Source organism: Perissodus microlepis, chromosome 3 (assembly GCF_051167445.1).
Source record: "Perissodus microlepis isolate ML-2025 ecotype Zambia chromosome 3, ASM5116744v1, whole genome shotgun sequence".
Lineage (NCBI taxonomy): Eukaryota > Metazoa > Chordata > Actinopteri > Cichliformes > Cichlidae > Perissodus > Perissodus microlepis.
Window position 1 is genome coordinate 18,699,826 of NC_140463.1, and position 27,675 is coordinate 18,727,500.

At 40.1% G+C, this 27,675-nt stretch overlaps 2 protein-coding genes across 2 annotated transcripts; one reads left to right on the top strand and one right to left on the bottom strand.

The window, feature by feature from the left end:
• Positions 1–3,244: 3,244 nt before the first annotated feature.
• On the bottom strand, positions 3,245–3,939 carry LOC146390345 (uncharacterized). Its single transcript, XM_084921229.1, has one exon. The coding sequence runs from the start codon at positions 3,848–3,850 to the stop codon at positions 3,245–3,247; it is 606 nt and encodes a 201-aa protein (XP_084777355.1). The 5' UTR covers positions 3,851–3,939.
• A 73-nt stretch (positions 3,940–4,012) lies between these two features.
• On the top strand, positions 4,013–26,305 carry LOC146390346 (uncharacterized). Its single transcript, XM_084921240.1, has 4 exons — positions 4,013–4,202; positions 9,645–10,126; positions 11,435–11,537; positions 24,892–26,305. Exons 2-4 carry the CDS (start codon positions 9,869–9,871, stop codon positions 26,028–26,030), a joined length of 1,500 nt encoding a protein of 499 aa, XP_084777366.1. The 5' UTR covers positions 4,013–4,202; positions 9,645–9,868; the 3' UTR covers positions 26,031–26,305.
• The last annotated feature ends 1,370 nt before the right edge of the window (positions 26,306–27,675 follow it).

Sequence of the window (27,675 nt, forward strand, 5' to 3'; positions counted from 1 at the left end):
AACATTTAACACTGAATTATCACTTATCATACAATATTTGAAATAAGCATGGAACCACGCTCAGGTGACCAAAGCATAGCTGATATGTAGGGCTCCCAAACACTGCTCTACAACACCAGTGGGAAGTAAAATACACATAGAAAAACAAACGTCCTGCTTTGCTAACAATTAACAAAAAACTATTTACAAGAAACAGAACCGACAAGAAACCAGAGAGTATGGAGGTCAGACAAAGGTCTCCAACGCCCAGCGGGGGGCGCAAGCAAACTTTCCAACTTGGACATAGAAAGATGCTGGACCAGAGTACGAGTCTTTTCTTAATCAGTAACGTGAAATAGCTGCCCGCCCGCAGCTAAAACAAGGATTCGGATTATAAATGGCTAAATAAAATAGTCTATATGTATAGGGTTATTATCTCCGCGCAGACCTGGAAAGAAAAAAAGAAAACAAACAGAAAAAATAACAATAATAATAAACAGGAAAAAAAAATAAGTAAAAAGAAAGGAGGAGACGAGGGATTGGCGAATGCCTCACGTATGGGACAGGAGCACAGATCAACAGTCCGCTGGAGCCACTGAGGATGAGCGCGGTCCCGCCCCTTGAGGCACGTTATCCAGGTAAGCTGAGACTGCTTCTGGAGTTCTAAAAGATTTCTCCTGGCCATCGATCTTGATCCTAAGGACAGCCGGGTACATCATGGCGAAGGGGACATCCATCTCCCTGAGGCGTTGTTTGACGTGGTAGAATCCCTGGCGTTTCTTCAGAACAGCGGCAGAGAAATCCTCGAATATCATAATAGGAATGCCGTTATGAAATAAGGACTGCTTCCTCCTAGCCGCTTGCATGATCCGTGCTTTATCCTGGAAGTTGTGGAGCTTTATGATGACCGCGCGGGGCCGCTGGGCACTGGAAGGGAGGCGTGCAAGCACCCGGTGGCAGCGCCCTTGAAACTCACAGCCACCAACTCCGGTAACCACGTTTTGAAAAAAGACAGGGTTGGTACCTTCACTGCCTTCGGGTAGCCCAATAACACGTATGTTACACCGTCGGCTCCTGTTCTCCAAGTCATCAATCTTATCCAAAGCGGCCTCCAGTTTAAGCTCCACTTCAGAAATCTTGGCGCCATATCCCGCTGTAACATCTTCCTGCGTTGATATACGCGCCTCTGCCTCCTTCATTTTAACATCCAATGCAGAGATGTTAGCTGCGCATGTTTCCAGTCTTTTCAGAACCGGGTCAATCTTCTTCTCAAAGGAGGTCTCCACAGCCTTCAGCACCTCCGCTGATATCCTCTCCACCAATTTGTCGACGTCCATTTGGCCGAGAAGTGGGGACGACTGGGCCTCCGCCATTACCGTTGCAGCATGATCGCTGAGCGGAGGGTGATTTTCTCCGGATTTGCCCGGTTTTGACCCGAGGTTGAGCTTCTTCTGGGTGCTTGGCATCGTACGAAGTTTAAAAGTTGAAATAAACAGAGACTTTAACCAAATAAGACATATATAAAGGCCTAAACAAATGCCAAAGTGCGGGAGCGGGCGAGAAACACAGCTACTCCGCCATTGACGTCACGTGACCCCCCACCTACACAGCATGTTAACAAACCGTGAAAAAAGCCACACAAAAAATGAATGATTGCTGGTAAGGGTTTCTATACATTAGTATTTACGAAGAGTATGTTGTGACTTACCTTAAAAATTACAGCGGTCCCTCGCTAATAACACGGTTCACCTTTCACCTTGCTGTTTCGCAGATTTTTTTAGTGCAAGTTTGCATGCTTATTTTTTTTTATGTCACATTGTGTCCTGCGTCCTGATCGCTGCAGACGATCTCCTCCGTGACGTCTCTCCTGTACAGTACAGAATCGCTGCATCAATCGCTAGCAGTGTGACTCTGAAGTGCAGTACTGTATGTCCACGATGTCCATGAAACGTTTTGCACCGTCAAAAAATAAAATTGGCTACTTGATTTCACCTATCGCTGGTTATTTTTAGAACATAACACCCACGATAAACGAGGGACAGCTGAGAAATATAACATTTGAATCCCTTTTCTCTTTTGCCCTGAGGTGCGGGGAAAAATTATCAACAAGTCGATGAACATCATTTACAGATATATTGGGTAAATGCCCAAGACATCTATAGAAATGTAAATCGCCGCTTGATTCATTCATTTGCTTAACTTGTTTTGGACCATAAACCAGGCGCGAATAGGACACCGGAAACAAAGCTCCCCACAGGAGTTTCCGCACCGGAAGTAGCATATGCTAACGTGCACACAGTCAATTGACAGCCAGTGTTGCCAACTTAGCGACTTTGTCGCTATATTTAGCGAGTTTTCAGACCCCCTTAGCGACTTCTTTTCTAAAAAGCGACTAGCGACAAATCTGGCGACTTTTTCTGGTGTGATTGGAGACTTATTTATGACGACTTTTTGACGTGAAAACACGTATCGCTCTTTCTCTCAACAAGCAGCGGTGCTGCCGTGGGCACGTCACCCGTGCCAAAGCGCTCACAGGCGAAGGATAGTCCTCCCCCAGCTGCTATCAGGGCAGGAGACATTCACACCTGTGAACAGTCTGTAACAGTCAGTTCTTCTTTTACTGTTATGCTGTTTTGTGGATCACAAGGTTTAAAACTACTTATAAACACACACACACACAAAGTAACTCCACCAGAGTGCCAATTTCGGGTCACGTTTGCTGGTCCAAGCCCAGGTAAAGGAGCAGAGTTGGAATTATGACATTAAAAAACAATAATTGCTAAAATAAATTTAATTTGTAGTTCTAAATAAATTCTAACTGCATTTAGGACGTTTTTTATTGACTTCATGTCTTGTCCACGATGTTATTTCTCTCTCCAACAACGTAGGTTACAATTACATTAGCATGACCAATTATGCAAATTAGGCGATGACGTCATTTAGCGACTTATCGCGACTTTTAGGACAGCCAATAGCGATTTTCCTTACTGAGGAGTTGGCAACACTGTTGACAGCAGACGGCAGAGCGTCTGTGACAAATATGCTAATGGTATGCTGTATAAAATAGTCTGATTAAGAGTTTATTTGGTGTTGTATTTTACCTGTAGCATTAGGATATCGTTTAAATACTAAAGCATCTACATAAAACATACAATCAGCAGAGAAAAAGTAAATATCTATTTTGTTTTCATTAAGATTGGAAAATCTTTCGAAATTTAACTGATGGTGACCTTGGTATATTTTAAACAGTTAGCTTGAATAGAACTTAGGTGTACCTGGTATAGAATCGGATGACAGTGTCGGAGCCAGCAAAACGCTGTAACCCAAATTCTCGCTGGACACATAACTCCTGTATTTCCTTCCTCAGAGTCTCCACGTCTTTGGACAGGTTTTCTGCAGCTGATGCAGATATGTCCAATGCAGACGGCTCGGGGACTGAGCAGTAGTCATGATCTCTTGTAAGACCGTGCTCTTCTTGATCGTCAGGAGGAACTAGTTCAGGGCGTCGCTCCGTTCTCTCCCAAACACTACGCCGCGGTGGTTCAACTTTATAGCCATTCCACTCAAAAAGTGTTGGTACAGCACCTTTAATAAGACGCCTTCGACCATCGAGGGTTGTTGGCTCTATGAGTTGATCACTGGCAAAGTGTCTGCAGCAGACCCTGGTGTGAGAGGTAATCGTGAAATGATCCCGGCGTATGTTTACCAGCCATTGTCTTCTCAAGTCAGAGTGGGTCGGAAAGGCATGAAAACTTAGTATGCCGTTAAATTTGGCTGAAGCCGAACAAAGTGGGACACAGCAATGCTCGGAGTATTTCTTCTCCTGTTTTTGAAAATGTTCTGTTTTAAATACTTTCCTTTTTATACTCATTCTGAAGCGACATTAGCATAGCAACCGATAGATAAACAAACATACCGGAAACGCCCAAGCGGTAGTATTTGGAAACGGAAATACGTCACATGCCCTAGTGCAAGTAGTCCATTGACGTCTCAGGAAGTGAAATAAGAACAGAAGTAGATGGTGAGAGAGACGATGAAGCGGTGAAACAAGGAAAACATAATAAGAAAAACAACAAAGCGTAAAAGCAGAGCAACAACCAGCAGAGTGAAAGTAAACCTGTAATGTGGAGGAAACGGACAGTGAGCGCAGTGTAACCGTGACAACGAGACACGAGGACAGATTTAAAGTGATCATAAAATCGTCTCCAGACGGTCGTCGTTCGGTGAGTGGAACCAGATTCAGCTACAACAGCGATAAATACGCCTGTAGGGAGATGAAGAGTGCTATAATACTGAGAAACGGATCTCTGATGAGTGTTTGTAGGGATGTGGTTCAGCAAGATAAACGCCCTCTGCAATATGTCTGTAGAGACCCCTCTGCAAGTCATTTCCTGCAGTCATCAGTCCTGACAATCATGCTGAACGAAGCTTATGACCTTCAGAAGACTGAGTGCCAACTCAAATGAGCACATTTGCAGTAAATATATGAAAATGATTATAACCGCGTATTTTAATAAAAGGAATCAAACATTTTCAATCCCAACAAGACCTAAGTGCTTGGGATGAAGCAGGCACGTGCAGAGGGGGGGCTGGAGGGGCTTGAGCACCCGCCCCTTTCCTGATGGGTGCCCAAAGTGCCCTTTTGTTGATGCAACTTTTAAAAAATGTTTTATTTATTTATTTTTATATGTGTGTGGGCGTGCGCAGTCCTGTCTGTGCCCCTCAACAATAATATTTAACTATTAATCACAGTTTTGCTAAATAAAATGATCTAGCTTGCATCAGTCACATGATCACATTTAACCAATGACGGCAGAACGCGCTGGTTATGAGCCGGGAACAAGATCACAAAGAGTACGCGCATTTTTTGCAGTCCGGAGCTGTAGGAGAAACACAAATTAACTCAGAGACACAGACTGATGCGACAAAACCAGTAAGTCCGTGTACAGCGTACACTGTAGTCTATAGCACACAGGAGTATTGGCTTATTACGTACACGTTGGTAACTTGTCTTGTGGCAACTGACGAACTGAAACAAACGAGCGTGCTGTGTGTGTAACAGCGCGACAAACATTACCTGTCCTTTTATTAACTACACAAGTAGTGCTGGTCATAGCTGCTAGCTCACTGTGTAAGGCCGTCATGGGTCTGTAGCTCTGTCCACCGTTTTAGGGAACATATTTAGTTTTAAAGTAAGTTACAGAGCTTTTCCTGCCTTTCTGGGGGGATTATATTTCACTAAAAAACGATCTAATATGCATGTCCACATAATTATGCATTATATATTATAATATTTTAAAAAACACACGCTGTATTTTAAAGAACATACATTAAGAAGCAGATTATATTAGATTTATATTTTAAATAAGACAAAATTTGGATTTTACAGCAGTAAAATTATTGTATCTCTACAGTTTAAAAATGTAATAAGCTTTGCCCCTGCACAGAGTGGATAGTGAAACAAATGGAATCATCATAATGACATTATTTCATATTTATTACTTCCCCCTCCTCATTGCTTTATTATTGTAGCTCTAGTAATAAATAATAAGGGAAGGATTCTGGATCAGCACCGTGATGCCCATAGTATATACAGTATTCTGAAGAAGGTCTAAAATGTCACTGTGTGTGCGTGCACGTGTGTGTTTTATGTATATGGATTTTTTTAAATTATTACTCATGATATAACATTGTCCAGACATGCCTGGTAAGGACATGAGGAGGAAACAGTAGGAGCTGTGTGAGGCTACTAAAGGCAGTGGTATAACATTTTTCTGTCATCATTTTATTATAGATTAAGTGCAAGAGTTGTTAGGTGTGGATAATTAGATTATAGTTTATTGCAATAGCAAGTTGTGCCTTGTTCTCAGATAGACAGCAAGTGGAGAGTGATATATGAAATGATGGGATGGAAGGAAGAAGAGAAGCAAAGAGTGATTCACAGGCAGAGCCTAAATTATTTCTCACAGTTTTTGTTGCCTTATGGTTCCAAGCGCTGTCACCAATCTTTGCATTTTGTTATTATCTCATGATACTTGTTTAATCAGCTACCATCTCTATGGACTTTTTAATGTCTACAGTCTCAGATCAACACAGCCCTGCCCTCCAGCACTATCAGCAGCAGGAGCAGCAGCAACATTGTACCCATCAGGTAAAACATCGGCTACGTTTGCTTTGCCTTGTTGCCACCTCACAACAGTGATATAGTATGATTCAGGATTTTAATGAATCGATATCACGTTATCCAAGCTAGAATCTATTTTAATCGATAAATCGGTAATCAAAACCCACCCCTAGTTTCAACAAGTCAGAGATATACTGGGGAACTTCACCATGTAGAGCTCTAAAAGTTACTACTGAATTTTTTAAAATGAACCCTAAAATGCACTGGCAGCCAATGAAGAGAAACCAAAACTCGAGTAATATGTGACCTCTTGTTTGTGCCAGTTAAAAGTCTTGCCGCAGCATTCTGTACAGTCTGAAGGCAATCCAAAGCTGATTTGTTAAAAAGACTATTACAGCAATCCGAATGAGAAGAAATAAAAGCATGAATAATCACTCAAGTTCTGCCTTTGACAACAGTAGTTTGAGTTTATAAATGTTTGTTAGATGATATAAACAGTTTAGAAACAGTAGTTTGGAGTGTTTCTCAAGTGACTTTGAACTGTCAAATATGACACCCAGGTTTCTGTGGCTCGATTGAACTGAAAGATATAAACAACTGATATGCTGAAAAAATGATATTTCAAATGATATTTCCGAAAACATGTAATCAGGAGCAATAATTAAAGTTTCTGTTTTATCTGTATTTAACTGGAGGAAATTGTCATTTAACGATTGTTTGATTTCTGACAGACAGTTATTTAAACAAGACAATTTATAAAGCTCAGAAGCTTTGAAAGAACAGTATAACCGAATACCATCAGCATAAAGATGATACAAAATAATATTGTAACATCTGATAATTTGGCCTAGAGTGAATATATATATAAAGCAAAAAGAGAATCGGACCTAAAACAGATCCTTGAGGTACCCCAGAAGGCAGAACTGATGTTTTAGACAGCACTTGATTCATACAGACCAGGGGTCCCCAAGCCCAGTCCACGAGGGCCGGTATCCCTACTGGTTTTAGATCTCACCCTGGGTCAACACACCTGAATCAAATGATTAGCTCATTACCAGGCCTCTGGAGAACTTCAAGACATGTTGAGAAGGTAATTTATCCATTTAAATCAGCTGTGATGGATCAAGGTCACATCTAAAACCTGCAGGGACAACGGCCCTCGTGGACTGGGATTGGGGACCCCTGCTACAGACAGTAAAAGATCTCTCAGATGGATACGGCATAAGCTATTTTAAAACAACACCAAGCCATGGAGGGCTTTAAAAACAAATACTAAAATTTGTCTGAGGCTGAGATCACAGGATTGTTGGGCTTCATTTCTGTACTGAACAGTGATTTTAAGATTAGCTAGTAAATAACAATTAGCTAATGTTGTTCATGAGACTAAAGTCATCTCACTTTGGCAATGTAACTATAATATGACCAATATTAAAGTTATTATTATATTAATTATTATTAGTAATTACAGCAATGAACTTGAACTCAGTGTCAAATACTGAGCTCCAGTAAAGATTCAAGTTGCAGTCATTTATATTTCCTAAATCTTCACTCAAAGACAGGTTCCTTTGACAGTGTATATATAGATGTATCATATACAAGAGACAAATATTGTTCTTTTAATATGTTGGCATTATTACATTTGGCTCAATGCTTACATATTTGTGTAAAAAGAAAATGTACGAGCTGTGATAACTGTTTCTGATAGAATGAAGAGTAGACCGATATATGAAATATTCCTTTATTGGGTGAGAAAATCAGACCATGTCATAACTGCTTTAAGTCATACAGAATAGATATCAGAGCCTTAAACAGGCTGACTTCTGCTAAATGGGTCAAACTGGGCAGAAAGTATACAAACACATAACATCCTTATAGAATATGATGTAACACTATAGATCAACTTACCTCAGAATATATAAAGCATATAAACAATTACAGCAATACGATGCAACAAACACAGCAGTGCTACTAATCCAAAATACTCAAAGCTTCATAGAACTGAAACAAACATTTATTTTTAGGTCCATTCTGCTGCTGATACATACTTTAGGTTTCTGAACATTAAACTTCTGCCTTTCATAGTGTGTAACTTGAAGGCCCTGAGTACTTTCTTCCACACTGAAAACACTGGAATGATAAAATTATTTGAACATTACCTAATAAGACTGATTCAGGACAGACAATTAGTTATTTTAAACTTTCCTAGCAGTCCTTCACAAACAGGGAACAGTCTGTCTATTCTCTCCATCTGTCAGCTGCTGCTGGCTCTTCCTCCTCCTCTTCCTCACACACTGCTGAGTTTGTCCTGGTGGATCATCAGGGGTGCAAAGCCTCACAGATGATGTGCAGCAGTGGGTCCCTCAGTCTGTCCTCACTCTGGACACTTGCAGTTGTCACACATGGAAATCAAATGTGTGATAAGCTGCAGGATTCAAACACAAGTGTAACTTATAAATACATGTTCATACTTTTATTACACAATCAGAGAGAAAGAAAAAGAGAGAGAGTGCAGGACAGATAGATGAATAAAGCACCTTTCTTTTAGCTTAACAAGTGAACCATCAGCTCGATAAAACAAAAGAAGTGACATAAAAGTCAGTACTTAATTTTAAAAGTTTACTCCTTGGCTGTCCCATTTGAGCTGTCCACCATTTTTTCGAAAATTATCCACAACCATCGCCAGGCCATGAATCCTGGGATAGGTTGAGCCACCAAAGAACCCAACCCATTCTTGAAATCCCTGAAAAAGGAGGATGCATTTGTGGGCCGCATTGGGAGCAGCCTTTGAACAAGGACAGCCTTTGTCACCTGGCTGTGGCATAATCAGCTTCAAATGCGGCCTATGAATTGGGACACAGCTTTTGACTTATCTTGGACTTTATTTCATTTAGACACACAGTCAGAAATGTTTTGAGATTATTTAAAAAATGATATTGTGCTCATAAATATATTATTTGTTATAAATGTTGATTAGTGTATAATTAAATTGTCTAGTAAATTGATGCGTTCTCCTAAACGTGTTGGATGAATTCAGTGTGCATTTTAAATGCTCAGCAAACTGCAAGATGAAAGGATGGTGTGTGTTACAACATGTTAGCCCACATGAGACAGTTGACTTCAAGTGATATTAAACTGTTTAATATTATATATGAAAAAGGCACAATCCCATCAGTCAGGAAGCAGATAATAGGAAACTAGTTAAAAACCCATCGTATTGTTGGGGAGAGAATGAAAACAGATGAAGCTGATTTTTAGATACTAACAGTCTCCTCTCTGGGGATCAGAGTGGGTTTCATAAAGAAAGAGGGACGATGGATAGTTTATTATGTTTGGAATCAGAAATCAGGAAAGCTCAAACAAATAAGGAAATGATGATAGCAGTCTTCTTTAATACAGCCATACAACATGTTATGGAAAGAGAGACTCCTCATTAAACTCAGAAATCTACGAGTAAATGGATAATTGTTCTATTGAATTATAAGATTGATGAAAGAATATAATTATCCTTGTTTTTCCTGCTCTTCTCCTGTCCACACTCCAGTCCAGTAGGCGGGATTAATGCACCTGTAAGCTGATTTGTCAAATGCCATCAAGCCCCGAAGAAGAACGGAGGAGGACAGCACTACTGTGGTAGAGGAGCGGTGTGTGTGCAGACATGGCTGCTGTTGATGAAGCGGACTGAACTTGGAGGAGAGACACAAACTGAAGTATCGATCCCGTCACATCAGTGTTGATCTGATACCAACGTCTGTATCGCTTCTATTGATGCTTGTATCGATCCGCTCAGCCCCAGTTGAAGCAGCAATGAGTTCAATTCAGTATCTGAGAGAGTTCATCAAGGAGAGACTAACTGCTGTTTGTGAAGAAATCTTCTCAGAGGTTCAAAAAACCATCGTCCAGTATGAGGAGGAGATCAACCGTCAGCACAGACTGCTGGATATCAGCCGGACACCCGACAGAAACTCACACATCATAGGTATGGACGTGTTTTTAACTCTGTGCTGTTCAAGCTCAGATTCTTCAGTGTGACTGACTTTACTAGAAGATGTTAAACTGGGTATTTATCAGTGCTGTGGGTCAGTGTCCAGTGATGGACTATGTTGGACGGGTGCAGGTCCATGGTCATCAGGCGTCAGTGTTTTAGATCCTCTGTAAACACTGAGACTGTGCAGTAAAGATCTAGTTAGATGTCAGCAGAAAACACATTTAACAAGTTGTTAACAGACTTCTCTGAAGTTGAAGTGAAGCTTTGTTTAAAGAAGGATTTCACACACTGATGTTTTCATGGTGTCACCCTGCAGTTTAGTTTGGTGAACTTTGTGTCTTTGCTCACAGTGAGGAGCTTCAATGCTAACATGCTAGTGTGTAGCTGTGAGTGTGCACAATTATTTCCCTGAGCTGTTGTGTGTGTGTGTTGTGAGAATAGATTATTGTAGTATTAGGGATTTAGTTGTATTAACCATAGTAAAGCATTATATTAATTATTTATTTAAGTAGGTCATAGGTCAAGCTACTAAACATTCACACATAGAGCAAACACACAGAATTGGGAGAATAGGTCAGAGGTGTAGGTGAGAAGCAGAGGCGACAGCAAGCTGTCTTTGGTGGGATAAGGTGTTGGTAAGCCAAAGCCAGGAGAACATAGTGTGTGAAGAAGTGGGCAGCAAGGACACGAGATAGGGAGGCAGGAGATGGAGGCATTAGCAGGCACCTAGTTTTGAGAGACAAAGGTTGTTGATATCTGTGTATAAATGTGTGCTGTTGGGACTGCCCCAGCAGATTTTGATGTTGGGGGCTGAGCTGTGAACATCCCCATGTACATGTAATAAAATTAATTGATTGTTTATTTTGAGGAAAAAACAGGAATGGAATATTACACTGTTTCATGATACCTTGTACTGCTGATTTATAAAGAAATACTGTTTGCATAGAATCATGGCCTCATTTCTCTGATTAGGGAGAACAAAACATACTGTACAGGAAGCCAAGGTTGTAAATGAAGCTCACTGAGAGAAAGAATGTGAATGCTTAGGTTTTATGACTCGGTGGGGGTTGAGGCTATAAGAGTGTGTGTAACTGTCAGACACTTCGAGATCTGCAGCACCCCCTCCCGTGCACATCTCCCGTCCGTATTGCTCAAAGAGTCGGTATGGAATAAAGAGAATTGTATTGATTAAATAGATTGTTGATTGAGCATTAAAACACAGAGTGTTGTTCTTCCTTTAGCCCGGAGATCAAAGAATTGGGTTTTTAACAGTGTGTGGCTCATAATGGGTCATATGACAGGCTGATCACCATTTGTTCAGGTTTTGATTCATGCTTTTAAAAAATGTACTGAAGCAGGAGACTGAAGGCATTATCGTCTGGACTGATGAAGAGCAGCTCAGACTGCTGGAGACCATCTGGAAACCTGTGATAAAGTTACACAGAATAGGTATGTAAAACTGTGATTTTTTTTGATTTTTTTTTAATAACAGTGAATATGTCTCATGGGCAGCACAGTGGAACAGTGGTTAGTACTGTTGCCCCACAGCAACAAGGTCCTGAGTTTGACCTGAAGTGACCTGTCCAAAATGAACCCTGCCTCTCCCTATGGTAGCTGGGATTGGCTTCAGCACCCTCACTATACCATAAGGACATAGTAAATGGTAAATGGCCTGTATTTGTATAGCGCTTTACTTAGTCCCTAAGGACCCCAAAGCGCTTTACACTACATCCAGTCATCCACCCATTCACACACTGGTGATGGCAAGCTACATTGTAGCCACAGCTGCTCTGGGGCGCACTGACAGAGGTGAGGCTGCCGGACACTGGCGCCACCGGGCCCTCTGACCACCACCAGTAGGCAACAGGTGAAGTGTCTTGCCCAAGGACACAACGACAGTCCATAGATCAGCCAGACATCGCGCTGACTGTAGCTTTTAACCCTTATTAACTTGAGCACAACTCTATAATGAGCAACAAACTGCAATATGTATAAAAATGATCATGGTTACACCTGCAATGAAAGATCATACGATTATCCTGACCCCTGTAAATAGAAGATTAACCTGAGGGTATGACAATCACCGGAACACAAATGTTAATATAATGTCAAAAGCTTCAATAAATCATTAATGCAATGCTTGTTATATGATTCTGATGCAATAATAATGCTGATGCTAAAATAACAGTAAAACACCCCCTTTTATCCCATTTACAAACTTCACAAATAAACGTTTATCCATGCCTCTTTTAATTTTATGTCCCCCTGTTTTTCCCTCACTGACCACAGCAGGGGAACCTATGTTTTGATTCAGCCATGAATCCAGCTCACCTGATTCATCACTGAGCCCCATCGCCACTGGCGTCTGACAGGGTGGTGCTGCATATTCTTCCTTTAATGTCTCTATTTTCAATCTGTTAATTAGAGTGCTTAAACATGAAGTAGACTACGTCCACAACAAGTCAATACAGCTGTAAATGTGGCCAATTATCAATCTATTACCAATCAGTAATGAAAAATAGCTTTTATTTTATGCATGTTTTTAGTCAACCACTCACCCAGAGGATCTTCAATCCCAGAAAATTCCTTCTCCTCATTTAATAAGTCAGTCCTCCTTCCATGCCCTGGTAACTGGTCCATCCAGAGCCACATCATCTCGAAATATACATACAACAAGCCAAACCACACCTTGGTCACACCAACCCTTTTCCGCCCTGAAGATGTCCAACGCCATCTTAGTCTGGATCAGGGTTCTAATAGATTTGCAATTTTCGTTAGTTTTTATTTTTATTTAGCTTTGACTTCAGATTTTCAATTTTATGTCAGTTGTAATTAGTTTTTACCAATTGTTTGCTAGTTCAGTCTAGTTTTTTTTTTTTTTTTTTTGAAAATCCTTAGTTTCAGTTTAGTTTTGATCAGTTTCAGTTATAGTTTTAGTTGTGTTTGCAATAATTAAGTGTAACAAAATCCCAGTTTCATCATATCAGTCATGCTCTTCTGCTTATCCTTGGGTATTGAGACTATTAACTCTTGCAGCACCGGGTGTTCGCAATTTTGGTTCAAGTGAATTGATAATCTTTTTGTAGGCAATTGACTCCCACAGTTATGTAGATGTCCCAGTCCTGTTGTCTTGGGATGCATCACGCTGCCTTGCATGGGGTTAGCTTCTGTTTTCTGGGGATGAGGGTTGAGTGGGGGAGCTCTCTGAGGAGGGGGAGTCAAAAAACAAAAGGGGTAGTGTGCTCCCCCTTACCTTTTCAAGGTAAGCTAGGTTAGCCTTCTTGTGTGAGCTTCTGAAGTGCATTTTAAGGTCTGTGGGATTTTTCCGCTTATAAGTGTCCCTCCTAATTTGTCTCTTTTCACTACAAGACACTTGCTTTATACTAAACACAGTTATATTTAAAGTAATTCCCAATTGGACTCTGGCGCTTTTTCCCGACTTTTCCTGACATGATTCTGCACGTGGACGGAGCAGCAACACAGACGACTCGCCTAACGTACTGCCACCTGCTGGCATAATGAGACGGCCAGAAAAAAAATCTGGAAACTAAACTTCATTTTCACCCATGACTATTGTAGGACACGCACACCTCAATGAAAACTAAACACATTTTGCTATAACTTCAGTTAATTTTAGTTAGTTTTGTGAACACTCATTACAGTTTTAGTTAATTTTCCCTTTTTTGTTCTTATTTTTATTTCTGTTAATGAAAATGTTTTTTTTTCTTTTCACTTCTAGTTTTCGTTATTTCGTTTACATGTACTCTATTTGAACAGGGATTTATCAGTGTCAAATGGGATTTTTTTTAGTGTGTGTCTGTAAATGCAAATCAACTTATTTATTTATTTATTTTTCTGAAAGGCAAATGTTAAACGGGCTCTAACAAATCCACTTTATTGCGTGCTCATAGATTTTCTTTTGTCCGGGTCGCTCACCCAATGTGGTTGATTTAAATATGTGAATTATGTCACGCTTATTAGTGGCTCATGATTGCTTAAGGCCTATGTCTAAACTTGACTACAGAGGCAGAGCATAATTCCATCCTTTCAGGGTGAAGGACTTCACTTTCTTTGTGTCAAGGCAGCTCATAATTATCTTAATAGCTTTACCTAATCAAGTTATGGCTTACCATCACTTGTGTTATAAGTATGAAGTGTCCTAAATTCATTCAAATTTTGTTTCCAATTCACTTGCAGCAGTTTAGACCGAATTATTAACGATAATAACCTTGGTCTGGACTGTCAAAGGTGACTTTAATGCTGACTGTTCCGACAATTCATTTTATAACATTTCCTTGTCAGATTAGCCAATCTCTGCACACTTGAATAAACATAATCGACATGGTCAATATTTTCCTGCGTGTTATTTCACCATGTTATCAATTCCAACTCTCCATCCGCATGTGGTTTGGCACATTATATTTATCTAAAACTCCACTCTGTCTCTAAATGTTTTGAAGAATTTTTCAAGCCGGGGCTCAAATTTTGAGAATTTGACCATAAGTGAAAGTTATGGTGTTATCGCCCCCTTTTTTGGGGCTTACCTTTCCCAGTTTTGATGATATTCCTCCCTATTCTTTGCAAGTACCCCCTTTTGGTGGCGAGAAACTGTTGGTGTGGTCAAGTGGGTGCTGTAAAAACAAAAGCTCAGGACAGAACAGTCACCAGTCATGTACTTCATACAAAATTAGCATATATTTGATTTCATATTGAACCTCTGAGTGTAATGGTACATTTTAATTTGAATTTCTCAAAGCTAAACACAAAAATTTTCTTTATTTTGCTCTTGTTCCTGTGCAGCACCACCTCTCAGCACATGCCCCTGTCGGTTATATCTCTACTTTTCTGAATTATTGACTATTTCAATGAAAGGACCTAAAAGATGGGGACCAGTGTTTATCCTTACATATCTCCATTTTGAATGTGACAAGCCTATCATTCCCCTGTTATTCACCGACCTCAATAGAGTGTTTTTTGTTTGGCTTTTTTTCTTTTCTTTTTTCCTCTATAAAAGTTAATTGACTTTTTACAGTGGCCTGCTATGGTTAATAATAACATGTTCAGTCATGAGTGAAATCCAACCTTTTCTTCAATTTAGCATTTAACCTTCCCAACAATATAATGTGATACATTAATCGAAACACAGCTACTAAAACACAATTTTCTTAATGCAAACATCAGTAACTCAAAATTAGCCACCAAAGGGTTAAGTCTGCAGCTCACGCTCATGTGAAGATACAGCCTCCCCCTTTAGTCTCTGTCATCCTTCTGTTCTTGTAAAAACAAATCAAAGCAAGACAAAACATCCACCTTTTTTTATATAGGCTGGGTGAATTGTTTGTGGACATTTACTAATCCTAAAGTCGGTACCATTTTTGTCTCAGTATCAAGTCCATTAGAACTTTTAGTCGTCAGTCCATCACAGTCCAGCCACATGCATACATCCACACACATTCATACCAGAAGTTGCTGATAATGGAGTCTCACGTGCAACCTATTCGAGCCTCCCTCACCAGCAAGATGACGTCATCATTTTAAAGGAAAACAGTTCCTTGTTTTTTGACTGGATTGACTCGCTGCAATCCTTTTAGGCTCAGGACTTCTCATGTGATCAGTGTCCCATATAAGTGAATTTCTCCCCAGCCCATTATAATCATGGAGAAAAACACTTTGCGACTGTCTTCAGTAAGAATATTTTATAGCGCTTTAAAGTTCAATCTCTCAGGCCTGGATTAAAGAGCTGATTTGTTAAATCAGGAACTCACAAAATACCAAAATATCACCACCGGTGGATCACACCTCTCAGATGTTCTTATTTCAGTGCACTGTAACAAAAGCAAAAACAAACGTAACCAATAAAATACTCATATAATAACAAATACTGGGGCCCATTGCAAACATGTCCAAGCATAAAACCATCTTTCTCTCTCTTAGAGAAAGAAAACAATCCAAACCTCACTGATGAAATCAACCTAGTGTTAAGCAAAACCCAAAAATCAACTAAAATTCACCAGAAAGTTTTTCTCCCTCCCGGGACAATTATTGTGTAGGAATACAGGGACCGTAACTCCTTTTTGCCCTGACAAAAAACGTGTTGGATTTACTTGATTTAACAGTGGACACTGGTTGCACACAAATGTTTTGCTCCGACAGAAACTTAAACAACTGAGTTAAATCAACATAACCTTTTCATATTCAGTAAACCTGTGCATTTCGTGTTCATAAAACACGATTGAAACATGTTCAGATGGAGTAAGTTGAGCTCCTGGAATATTTTGATCCTTCAATTCTGTCAGTTTATTTCAACACTATTCAATAACTTTTATTCAAATTCTACTTGGTCACTTAAATACTACATGTTGTCTTCATATTGCATACGGTTCAACAAAGTCTAGATCCTGGTTACCATAAAAATTGAATGGGTGTACAACAACTACCATCCTCCTATCTTTATCCTGGTTGCAGCAGGGCTGGGAAATAACCCTAAAGTGATAGGTTATCAGGCAGGGTACACCCTGGACAGCTGACCAGTCTATCAGATAGAAACAAACAGCCATTCACACTCACATTCATGGATAATTTAGAATCATCAATTAACCTAGCTCTAATAGCTGCATGACTTTTCACTGTGGCAGGAAACCAGAACACCCAGAGAGAAACCACTGCAAACTAGCCAGACTGTGGACCTGCACCCAAGACCTTCTTACTGTGGAGCAACAGCACTAACCAGCATGTCAACAATGTAGGAAATACAGGAAAGCTATGGTATTTGATGCAGAATTCTTTTGTTCTTGTCCTTGACAGGTTAATTCACAATAAATAGCAATAGCATGCATGTGGTGTGTGTGTCGCTGTCTGCCTCTTATAACTCCAGTGATTTTCCTGTAGTTTGAAATCTTATGCGGTGTTGTGGATTCCGTGAGTTGAGCAGCTAACCACTCTTATTAGATTGTATCGTGTCATTTCAATGAGAACAAATTGAGTTGTTGAATTTCGTACAGAGCTTTAAAGCCTGAGGCAATTGTGTTAAACACACGCGAGATGCTTACGTAAATCCAAGGGCTGGCCCCCTTTTTTCTCTATTTTTTTTTATTATTATTATTTTTTTTTTTTCAGTGTGTTCCTCCTTCAATTAAATCTCACTCACAAAAAATGTGGCGCTCTGATATAAATCTCACTCCGTTAATTCATCATTTTCACTCTGTACCACTGCTCCTTATCAGGCTGTGTGAAGCACAGTAAACAATACAGTCGAGGCCTTGAGCCATAAACAGACATCACGCACAGACATTGTTTTCATAACCAAACTGCCTTAGACCCTGTCCCCTAAATCTACACAAACGCCCTCTGGGTGACATGAAATGCATTTAACCAATAAACAATCAATGGCTTCTTGTTGTTGTAACAGATTCTGTATTTGGATGTTTGTGTGCAGCATTTTGCGTGTCAGCATAAGCATTTGTTAGTAAAGCATTCTTCATTGCAGCAGCGTGTGTGTGTGTGTATCACTCTTCATTGCACAAGCGTGTGCATGTGTGTGTGTGTGTGTGTGTGTGTGTGGATCACTTCTCAGTGAACTGAATCAGCATTTTGATTTGTGTGCGTCATTTCTCGCTCAATTGACTCAGCGCGTGTGTCAGTTCTCAGTGAATCAACGAGTGCATATGTGTTCATATGTGTGTTTCTCTTCATTCTGAGTCAGTGCATGTAGATGTGTGTATTTGTATGTGTTTGTGTGTGTTTGTGTTCATCACTTTCCTGTTCTGGTGTTCTGGGTAAACCACGGCCTGAGGCGTGCCCTGGGGTCCTGCCCTCCTCCATTTCAGTCTGTTTGCATCCATTGGTGCTGCTGCTCAAAGTTCTGTCCATACTGGTTCTGGCCTCAATTGAGGCAGTCCTTTTCTCCAGTGTCCTGCATCTTCTTCTTGTCCAGCTCCTCCTTAACTTGACCCTTTTGCTTCTGTAGCTCCTTCAGGGCTTGCTCCTGCTGTAGGAGCTTCTTGTCAGGTTTGGCGAGCTCCTGCTCCAGCAAGCTCCGGCCTGGTTTCCAGTCCTGTGTCTGGGACTCCAAGCCTGACTGATGGGTTCGATTAGCAGCCAGCTCCTCCTGAGCCATGCTCAGTTTCTGCTCTGATGCCTTGAGCTCTCACTGAGGGCAGAAACCTCAGAGTCTTTTCCGTACGATGATGTTGTGTTGGCTGTGTTATTCGGAGAGGGGAGAAACAACGGGGCCAGGCCCTGTGTCAGCCTTCTCTCCCCCTTTTTTTTTGTTTTTTCTCAGTTGGTCTGATAAACTTATTTTCAGAATAACTAAATCTGAGACTTTGTGTCACTGTAAGATTATAACAGTGATGGCAATATAATTGTTTGTTGTTCAGCAGTACAGTGTCCACCATATAATCAACTCATAACCCACCAAGCTGACAGGACAACACAGGTACATGTTAAAATTGTTAAGATCATGTTTAAAAGCCCAAAAAAGAATTTTCTTTCATTCAGTAATCACTTGTATTAATCAATCAGCAGAAAACATGTCACAATTTGAATCTTCTAACCACTAAATTTGTCGTGTCATCACTGGTTGGTCAGACCAGTGTCTTTTTTTGAAGTTAAGTTGTTGTCCTGCAACCCAGAGAGTTTATTTGTTAGTAGTGGATAAACGTTATCATTTAACAACAAGTGTATGTTAAGTTTCGCTGCTTTAACCTTACTGGAAAATCTTCACGTGTTCATGAATGTAAGCTGTTTCTTCATTGCGTGTGTGTGCGTTTGTAGGTGGGTTATTTTAACTTTTTTCTCAAACAAGGCATTTCTTCTAACACGTGCCTTTCTCATACATTTCTCTGGTTGTGTGTGTGTTTTTATTTTGTTTCCCAAATTTTGATTCCCCACCTTAAATAACAGCATTCCATGTCTTCAGCCAGGAGTTAGAGCTTGCTTGTGAGATTCAGGGACACATGGTGCCAATAACAATTCAGTCAAAAACTTGCCTGCAAATTTCCAGTGATGGTAACCGATAACTGGAGGAGAAGATGTCCTTTAAGTTTCTTTTCAGGGTGGGGATAAAGTGAGGTCAAGCTGTAAACTTTTGAGCCAAAGCTTGGCCTATCTGTCGTCCCAATTCTGTTTATGCTTTTGCCGCTGTACTCAGGTTTCCAGGTTGAGAGAAATCCACCTGTATTAACACACTAAAACATTCACTTAGTATTTCTTTTCTGAAAACATTCACTTACTATTTCTTTTCTGAAAACCTTCACTTACTATTTCTTTTCTGAAAACCTCCTGATTCACTTCATCTGACTAGATTTTACTCTCTCTCTCTGGGTGCATACTTCTCACAGTCTGGCCGTTGCCTTTTATGGGCATGCAGAGTTCCTGTCACACACACAGCAGAAATTCGTGCTTGATCACACCCTATATTATGATAAAACCAACAGTAAATCAAATGTAACCGCTTATATTATTGAGCTGAACCAAGGGACACTTTAAAAATCTTATAAATCCTGCTTCACACCATAAAACTGAAACAAATCACAGCTGTATTTATCACTCAGTCTTACTCTGCCGACTGAAGTGTCGGTCTAAATCATGCACGATTTGTCTTTTCTATATCAAAACTCAGCCAAACGTCAAACATTCACCCTAGTCATTCAAAACCTTATTTGTAATATTATAATCAGCAAAATCAGCGTCTTATTTACAGGTCTTTAACAGTATTTGCAAATCATAATTATAACACTCAAAAAACACGCTAAACAGGAAGCAGAAGTCCTCTGTGCGCTTCACAGCAGCCACCTCATTTGCATGTTCACACACCGTCTAAAAATAGCTCGCAGCGCTGCAGCGCGCTCTCGTCACACACAGTCTCTCACACAGTTCTATTATTTTATATTACAAAGACGTCTTATATTTACAACCACTGTCAGGCCTGACAGCTTTAGCGCCTACACAATTTTGACAAATTTAAGTTAACGGGTCCAACCGAAGAAAGTCCAACTTTTTTGTAATCAATTAACCAGTATCAGCCTCGAACTGTATCTGGCCTCATCTCTAAAGTCCCTAACTCAATTTAACAGTGTCCAAAAAAGCGCAGACACCGTTCCAAACGGTGAGTGGTGCAACCACTAGTTATTCTGGAGTGCCCCAAGCTCCACAGTGACCAACTGACTATCCCTCAAAGAGGACAAGGCCTAGGCGTCCCCGACCTTGGCAAGCGTTACCTCTGAGCACTGCGCTTCCTAGCAGACTCCAACTGCCGTCCTATAATAATTTATAACACTTTAAAACAACAGTCAACCCCCCAAAACAAGAGTATGACTGAGGCAGGTGCAACCTAGTGGTCAATGGGGACTCCAACCCACAAAATGACCAATTCCCTATCCAACTACTTGGGACTGCAACCCAATTTCTTAGCAGACTCTAACGGCATTTATTTCTTAGCAGACTCTAACTGCTTCAACTCATGAGATTTTTTCATCAAAATTAAAACAGGCATTTACCAGTACTTTCAGTGAGTAGACTTCAATTTTGTCATGTCCAATTTGGCACACTTTGGAAATAATTCAACAGGTAGTGCCTTACCTTTGTATAAGCCGGCTTATGCCCACTCACGTCAGACCACTGGCTTGTGCCTGTCCGTTCGACAACCTCGGACCGTCCAAACCTCAAAAATTCCACCCCAATACCACAGGACGAGCCCCCAAAACTGTTACGGATTGAAATATTGGGGATGGATACAAGAGGAAAAACCACAATAACAACACTGGTCCGGCCGGGTTGAGTCAAACGATGATTTTAATGATCACACGCGTGGGAGATGGACACCGTACGCAGACAGCATCAGATCTCAAAATGGTGGAGCATTGATCAAACTCTTATAGCCTCTAGTGGCCCCCACCTAATCATAAAAGCCTAAACATTCACATTCTTTCTCTCACACAGTGCCTAAGCTACAACCTTGGCTCCCTGTTTATCTGCTCCTGCTGAGATGGGGCAGAAAACTCCAGTATGTTCTGTTCTCTTCTAATCAGACAAATAAGGCGATGACTTTCTGCAAACAGTATTTCTCATAACTCAGCAGTATAATGCATCATAAAACAATATCATTCATTCACAATCAACCAGCAGTCTAATGTAATGCAACTCAGCTTAATAAATGCAATAGTTATCACCTTCTTCTAATTCAGGAGAATAATGCAAACTAAAACTACATAATAATTCACCATCTTTAATTAAGGGTCTAACATGGCATAAAATAATATTATAATCTGACATAGCCAATCCAGACATCCACATTCATTTAACAAAAAACAACAACATCTATGTATTTCATATATCACAGATATTCACATATGAAGCTGAAATTTGAAATTTGCTTATAAAAGTGTCAGAACTTGTTATGTTCTTAGTCCTGTGGCCCAGTGTTTTGATTTTGCATTATTGTTTATTAGTCTGTTTTCTTCTTGGTTCTTGTTTACTAGTGTTTTGGTTTTTGTTCTGTATTTCTTAGCTTGTGGATTCCTTTGCCCCTCATGTCACTCTGGTCCCTGTACTGTGTACTGTATTAGTATTGTGTCTCTGAGTTCAGTCTGTGGATTTCCTGCTTTACTTGTCTCATGTTAGTGTAATCTGCTTTACAGTGGCTTGCAAAAGTATTCGGCCCCCTTGAACTTTTCCACATTTTGTCACATTACAGCCACAAACATGAATCAATTTTATTGGAATTCCATGTGAAAGACCAATACAAAGTGGTGTACACGTGAGAAGTGGAACGAAAATCATACATGATTCCAAACATTTTTTACAAATAACTGAAAAGTGGGGTGTGTGTAATTATTCAGCCCCCTCTGGTCTGAGCAGTCAGTTGCCCATAGACATTGCCTGATGAGTGCTAATGACTAAATAGAGTGCACCTGTGTGTAATCTAATGTCAGTACAAATACAGCTGCTCTGTGACGGCCTCAGAGGTTGTCTAACAAATTGGGAGCAACAACACCATGAAGTCCAAAGAACACACCAGACACATCAGGGATAAAGTTATTGAGAAATTTAAAGCAGGCTTAGGCTACAAAAAGATTTCCCAAGCCTTGAACATCCCACGGAGCACTGTTCAAGCAATCATTCAGAAATGGAAGGAGTATGGCACAACTGTAAACCTACTAAGACAAGGCCGTCCACCTAAACTCACAGGCCGAACAAGGAGAGCGCTGATCAGAAATGCAGCCAAGAGGCCCATGGTGACTCTGGACGAGCTGCAGAGATCTACAGCTCAGGTGGGGGAATCTGTCCATAGGACAACTATTAGTCGTGCACTGCACAAAGTTGGCTTTTATGGAAGAGTGGCAAGAAGAAAGTTGTTAACAGAAAACCATAAGAATTCCCATTTGCAGTTTGCTGCAAGCCATGTGGGGGACACAGCAAACATGTGGAAGAAGGTGCTCTGGTCAGATGAGACCAAAATGGAACTTTTTGGCCAAAATGCAAAACGCTATGTGTGGCAGAAAACTAACACTGCACATGACTCTGAACACACCATCCCCACTGTCAAATATGGTGGTGGCAGCATCATGCTCTGGGGGTTCTTCTCTTCAGCAGGGACAGCGAAGCTGGTCAGAGTTGATGGGAAGATGGATGGAGCCAAATACAGGGCAATCTTGGAAGAAAACCTCTTGGAGCAAAAGACTTGAGACTGGGGCGGAGGTTCACCTTCCAGCAGGACACCGACCCTAAACATAAAGCCAGGGCAACAATGGAATGGTTTAAAACAAAACACATCCATGTGTTAGAATGGCCCAGTCGAAGTCCAGATCTAAATCCAATCGAGAATCTGTGGCAAGATCTTAAAACTGCTGTTCACAAACGCTGTCCATCTAATCTGACTGAGCTGGAGCTGTTTTGCAAAGAAGAATGGGCAAGAATTTCAGTCTGTAGATGTGCAAAGCTGGTAGAGACATACCCTAAAACAGCGGTCCCCAACCTTTTTTGCGCCACGGACCAGTTTATGCCCGACAATATTTTCACGGACCGGCCTTTAAGGTGTAGTGGATAAATACAACAAAATAAAACTAGTACCGGTACCGAAAAAAAAGAAGATTTATTCATAACACACGTAAAAAGACCCAGGAAAACAGAGTTAACGATAAAAACGATAACAAAATAACACTAGAAACGATAAAACCCTGAAAACCATACATTTCACACCTGAGCCTCAACTCTCGCGGCCCGGTACCAAACGACTCATGGACTGGTACCGGTCCGAGGCCCGGGGGTTGGGGGCCGCTGCCCTAAAAGACTGGCAGCTGTAATTGCAGCAAAAGGTGGTTCTACAAAGTATTGACTCAGGGGGCTGAATAATTACACACACCCCACTTTTCAGTTATTTATTTGTAAAAAATGTTTGGAATCATGTATGATTTTTGTTCCACTTCTCACTTCTCCTCTTCCTTGTCTTGTCTTGCCTAATAAGTTCCAGCTGTGTGTCCACCTGTTCCTCTTTTCCTCATGTTCCTGCCAGTGTGTTTTAATCTCCTGTCAGTTGGTAATTGTTGTCGCATCGTTAACATTGGTTCACCTTTTTCTTATGCTGTGTGTTCTGTCTGCCTGCAAAAATTTATGATTGTATGTTCAGTTTTCTTATGTTGGAGTTGAGCATTAACCCTTTAAGACCTACCATAGAACCAAGTCTGCCAGAGCTTATATTATATTTTTACATGCTGTAGTGCCATTTTTAGGAGCATTTCAAGTTGATATACATCAATACAACCATTATAGCCTAAATCTTAATAATATGTATGCATTAAGTGCATAGTACTTACATAAACTACAAAAAAATTGAAAATTGTTTTTGTTTTTTTTAACATATATTTCTAGTTAGAGAAATTTAAGAGGCTTATCCCTGAAAACTGTAAATACAAAAAAGTTGCACAAAATAGTTTCCCACCACAGGAAATTTATTTTAAGTGTCTTCATAATTTTATTTTTGAAATACACCAATTTTCATATACTGCAGGAAAAATGAAAATAAATATTATAATGCAAATTTGCAAAATAACAGCATATGCATCAAAATAAACTATTTCCAGCAGTGCAATATGAGTCCTAAGCATCCCAGAAACGACACAGAAAGTCATAAAGTCAAACATAACTTTTAAAAACACCAGTATAGGCTCATAAGGCCCCGATGGTAAAAAACTACATTTCCGCAAAATGACTTCACTTCCGGTTTCGGGTAGGTCATGGTGGACATGCAATAGTTCACACTGATGGACGTAGGAAGTGTTATGAACAGCTGATCGGATCGGCAAAGCATGTTTCTGGAATATTATGTTTTTGTTGCTGCAAGCGCTTTTTATGCAGTTTTTGCAAAGCTATATGTGGAAGGAAACTGTGACTTAGGACAAGCTGATGGCATAAGATGTAACTACAACTTCTCCGGTTTCATATGCAAAAAAAATTATTGCGCTAGCTTACGTGGTTGCAGTGCTACTGGGATTTAAAAATAGTTACGCAAAACGGAGCGTGTCCGCTCCGACCGGCTTTAAAGGGTTAAAGCTGTTTTGCCTCTACGTTTGCCTCTATGAGTTCTGCGTTTGGGTCCTCGTCTCCTGCCTGCACACAGCACACACCGTGACAGAACTAAACATTTCCATCAGTGCCCTAATAATTTTTCACATTTGTACACTTTAAATTTTAGTGGTATATGTGAGCAACATGCTTACTATGTAGAGATCTGCTTATGGTTCAGACCAGTAAACATTTTCGCAAATGTTTGTTTTGCTATCATTTTTCCCCCTTGTGCCTTCAGATGTCCTACACCAACATGCTATTGAGGAAGAAGAGGCTCTTACAGAACAGCGGGTCTTTAACCAGGAGAGGAACTCTAGTCTGGACAAGGAGGACCCACAGCCTCCACAGATTAAAGAGGAACAGGAGGAACTCTGCAGAAGTCAGGAGGGAGAGCAGCTTGGACTGAAGCAGGAGAGTGATACCTTCATGAAGACTCCTACTTATGAGAAAAGTCACCACAGTGAACCAGAACCAAACAGTGAGCAGCTCCTTTCTCACAGCTCTCCTAAAGCAGAGAGCAGATATCATGAAGAAAATGGGCATGTGGACTCTGGATCTACTAGAAATGCAGAGCTGAAGAAGAGACATCACAGTCAGAGAGTAGACAACAGTCCTGTGTCAGTGAGTCAAAGTAGAACAGACACAAAGAACAAGTCTGTACAATGTGACGTGTGTGGAAAAACTTTACAGAATAAATACAAAATGACTACACATGTAAGAGTTCACACAGGTGAGAAGCTGTATTCTTGTAACACCTGTGGGAAAAGATTTGCTACCTCATCAACGTTGAAAACACACACGAGAGTTCACACAGGTGAGAAGCCATATTGTTGTAGCACCTGTGGGAAAAGATTTGCTGCATCGTCAGTATTCAAAAAACACACAAGAATTCACACAGGTGAGAAGCCGTATTCCTGTGGCATCTGTGGGAAAAGATTTGCTGTCTTGTCGGCATTAAAAACACACATGAGAATTCATGCTGGTGAGAAACCGTATTCTTGTAATGCCTGTGGGAAAAGATTTATTCAGAAGTCACAGCTGGAAAGTCATATAAGAATTCACACAGGTGAGAAACCATATCCTTGTACCACCTGTGGGAAAAGATTTGCTGACCCATCAGCATGCAAAACACACATGAGAATTCACACAGGTGAGAAGCCGTATTCTTGTAACACCTGTGGGAAAAGATTTATTCAGAAATCACATTTGGACTGTCATGTAAGAATTCACACAGGTGAGAAACTGTATCCTTGTAGCATCTGTGGGGAAAGGTTTGTCCAGAGGATAAAATTAAAGAAGCACATGAGAATTCATACGCGTTCAAATGTTCATACTAAGAAAATGTGGGACAGCTGTGAGTCATCGCTAAACACATGAGTGAAAAGATGATCCATATTCAGGCCATTATTTTTCTGTCTAGAGCAGTAAAGAACTCTCAGCATTGTTTGTTCAGTTTATTACAATATTCTATTAATTGTATCAGGGAAACTCTGATCTTATATTTCATGAAGGTTTAAGTTCAGTATGCTCCTGTTCTGTTGGTTCATTGTTTAGCTATGTTGTTTATTATTACTGTTTTATATCCTATATTGGGACAAATGTCACAATAAAACACAATAAATAAACACAATAAAAATGAAAGAATTGAGCAACAGTCAAGAATTGTGTTTATTCTTGTAAGGGCGCAAAAGTATCAAATACCAAGTTTCATGCTTGAAGGGGGAAGTCCCCAGTACATTTTGTCAGTCCCACCCTCCTTTGCCTTAAAACTGTCACACAATAACACTTTTCCTTCAAAAGGGCAGTTATGAGTGTGTGAACTGTAATGAGCAGCTAAAATGTTTCTTGCAATCTTGGCATATTTCCAGGCACTATGTGTATCTTTGACTGTCATACAACTCACACCAATTAGAAGATTGCATAAGGTATTTTTTTTCCCAGTTGTCAAATCCAAAAACTACATTGGAGCTGCAGTGATTCCTCAATTAGTCAATGAATAGAGGCCAATTCAGCTGGGAAATATTAACTGCTCTTTTTAAGATGTAGTGTTTAGCACACGAAACAGAAAGAAAATATGGGAGAAAAAAGACGGATGTTAAAAAACTTTCTCCTGTTGGAGGAGACTAACTGCAGCAAAACGAAGGTCAATGTACACGGGCACAAAATAGGTTTTAGTTTGTTTAGTTATTGGAGCATTAAACCACAAATATTTTAACCACAACAATGTACTATTGACAATTATGATAGTGAACAGTGATGAAACCTACATAACACTGTCTTGTTATACTTCTGCACGTACTTTATTTTGTACAGTTCAGAGACCTGATTAACCCTCTGGGTTTGTTCAAAATCACTACCCTTTCAGCTTGTTCGTGGCCAAAAGTGGCCACCAACAGATTAGGTCTGTAATTTTTATTATTTTTTTGTTTTTTTGCCTTTTTTTTCTGCCTTTTTTTCTGTTTATAAATATAAAATAATTATTACTTTTTACATTTTTAACCCTTTAAACACCAGTTTGTTTGTCCACTGCACTAGCTGGAAGACAACCTCAAATCTCGCAATTTTATATAATTGCATTGCTACTGAAATTTCTTGTATTATTAATAGTAGAGTCTGGGGCATGTAATTGATTCACATCAACATTGATTATAAAGCATTGTTATTTTTGTGCAGGGAGAGCAAAAACAAAAAAACTCCCTCTCAGCTTGTTCGTGGCCAAAAATGGCCACCCCTTGTTTACATTCACAAAATGCTATAAAATTCATATATATTAAGAAAAATTTCCACTTTTTTGACTTGATTTTTTAGATTATCATCAGTGCTGTTCATGAAAATCAAAATTTCATTCAAATTCAGAATTTTAACCCTTTAAATACCAGTTAGATCACATAATCCTAGGAACTCATAAATGGGAAAAAAATCATAAAACCCCAATTTTTTTCCAAATAAAACATGCCATCTGATTTATTTTCTAACCATGATGGAGGTTAGATGTAGAGCAATAATTAACAGTATCAATGAC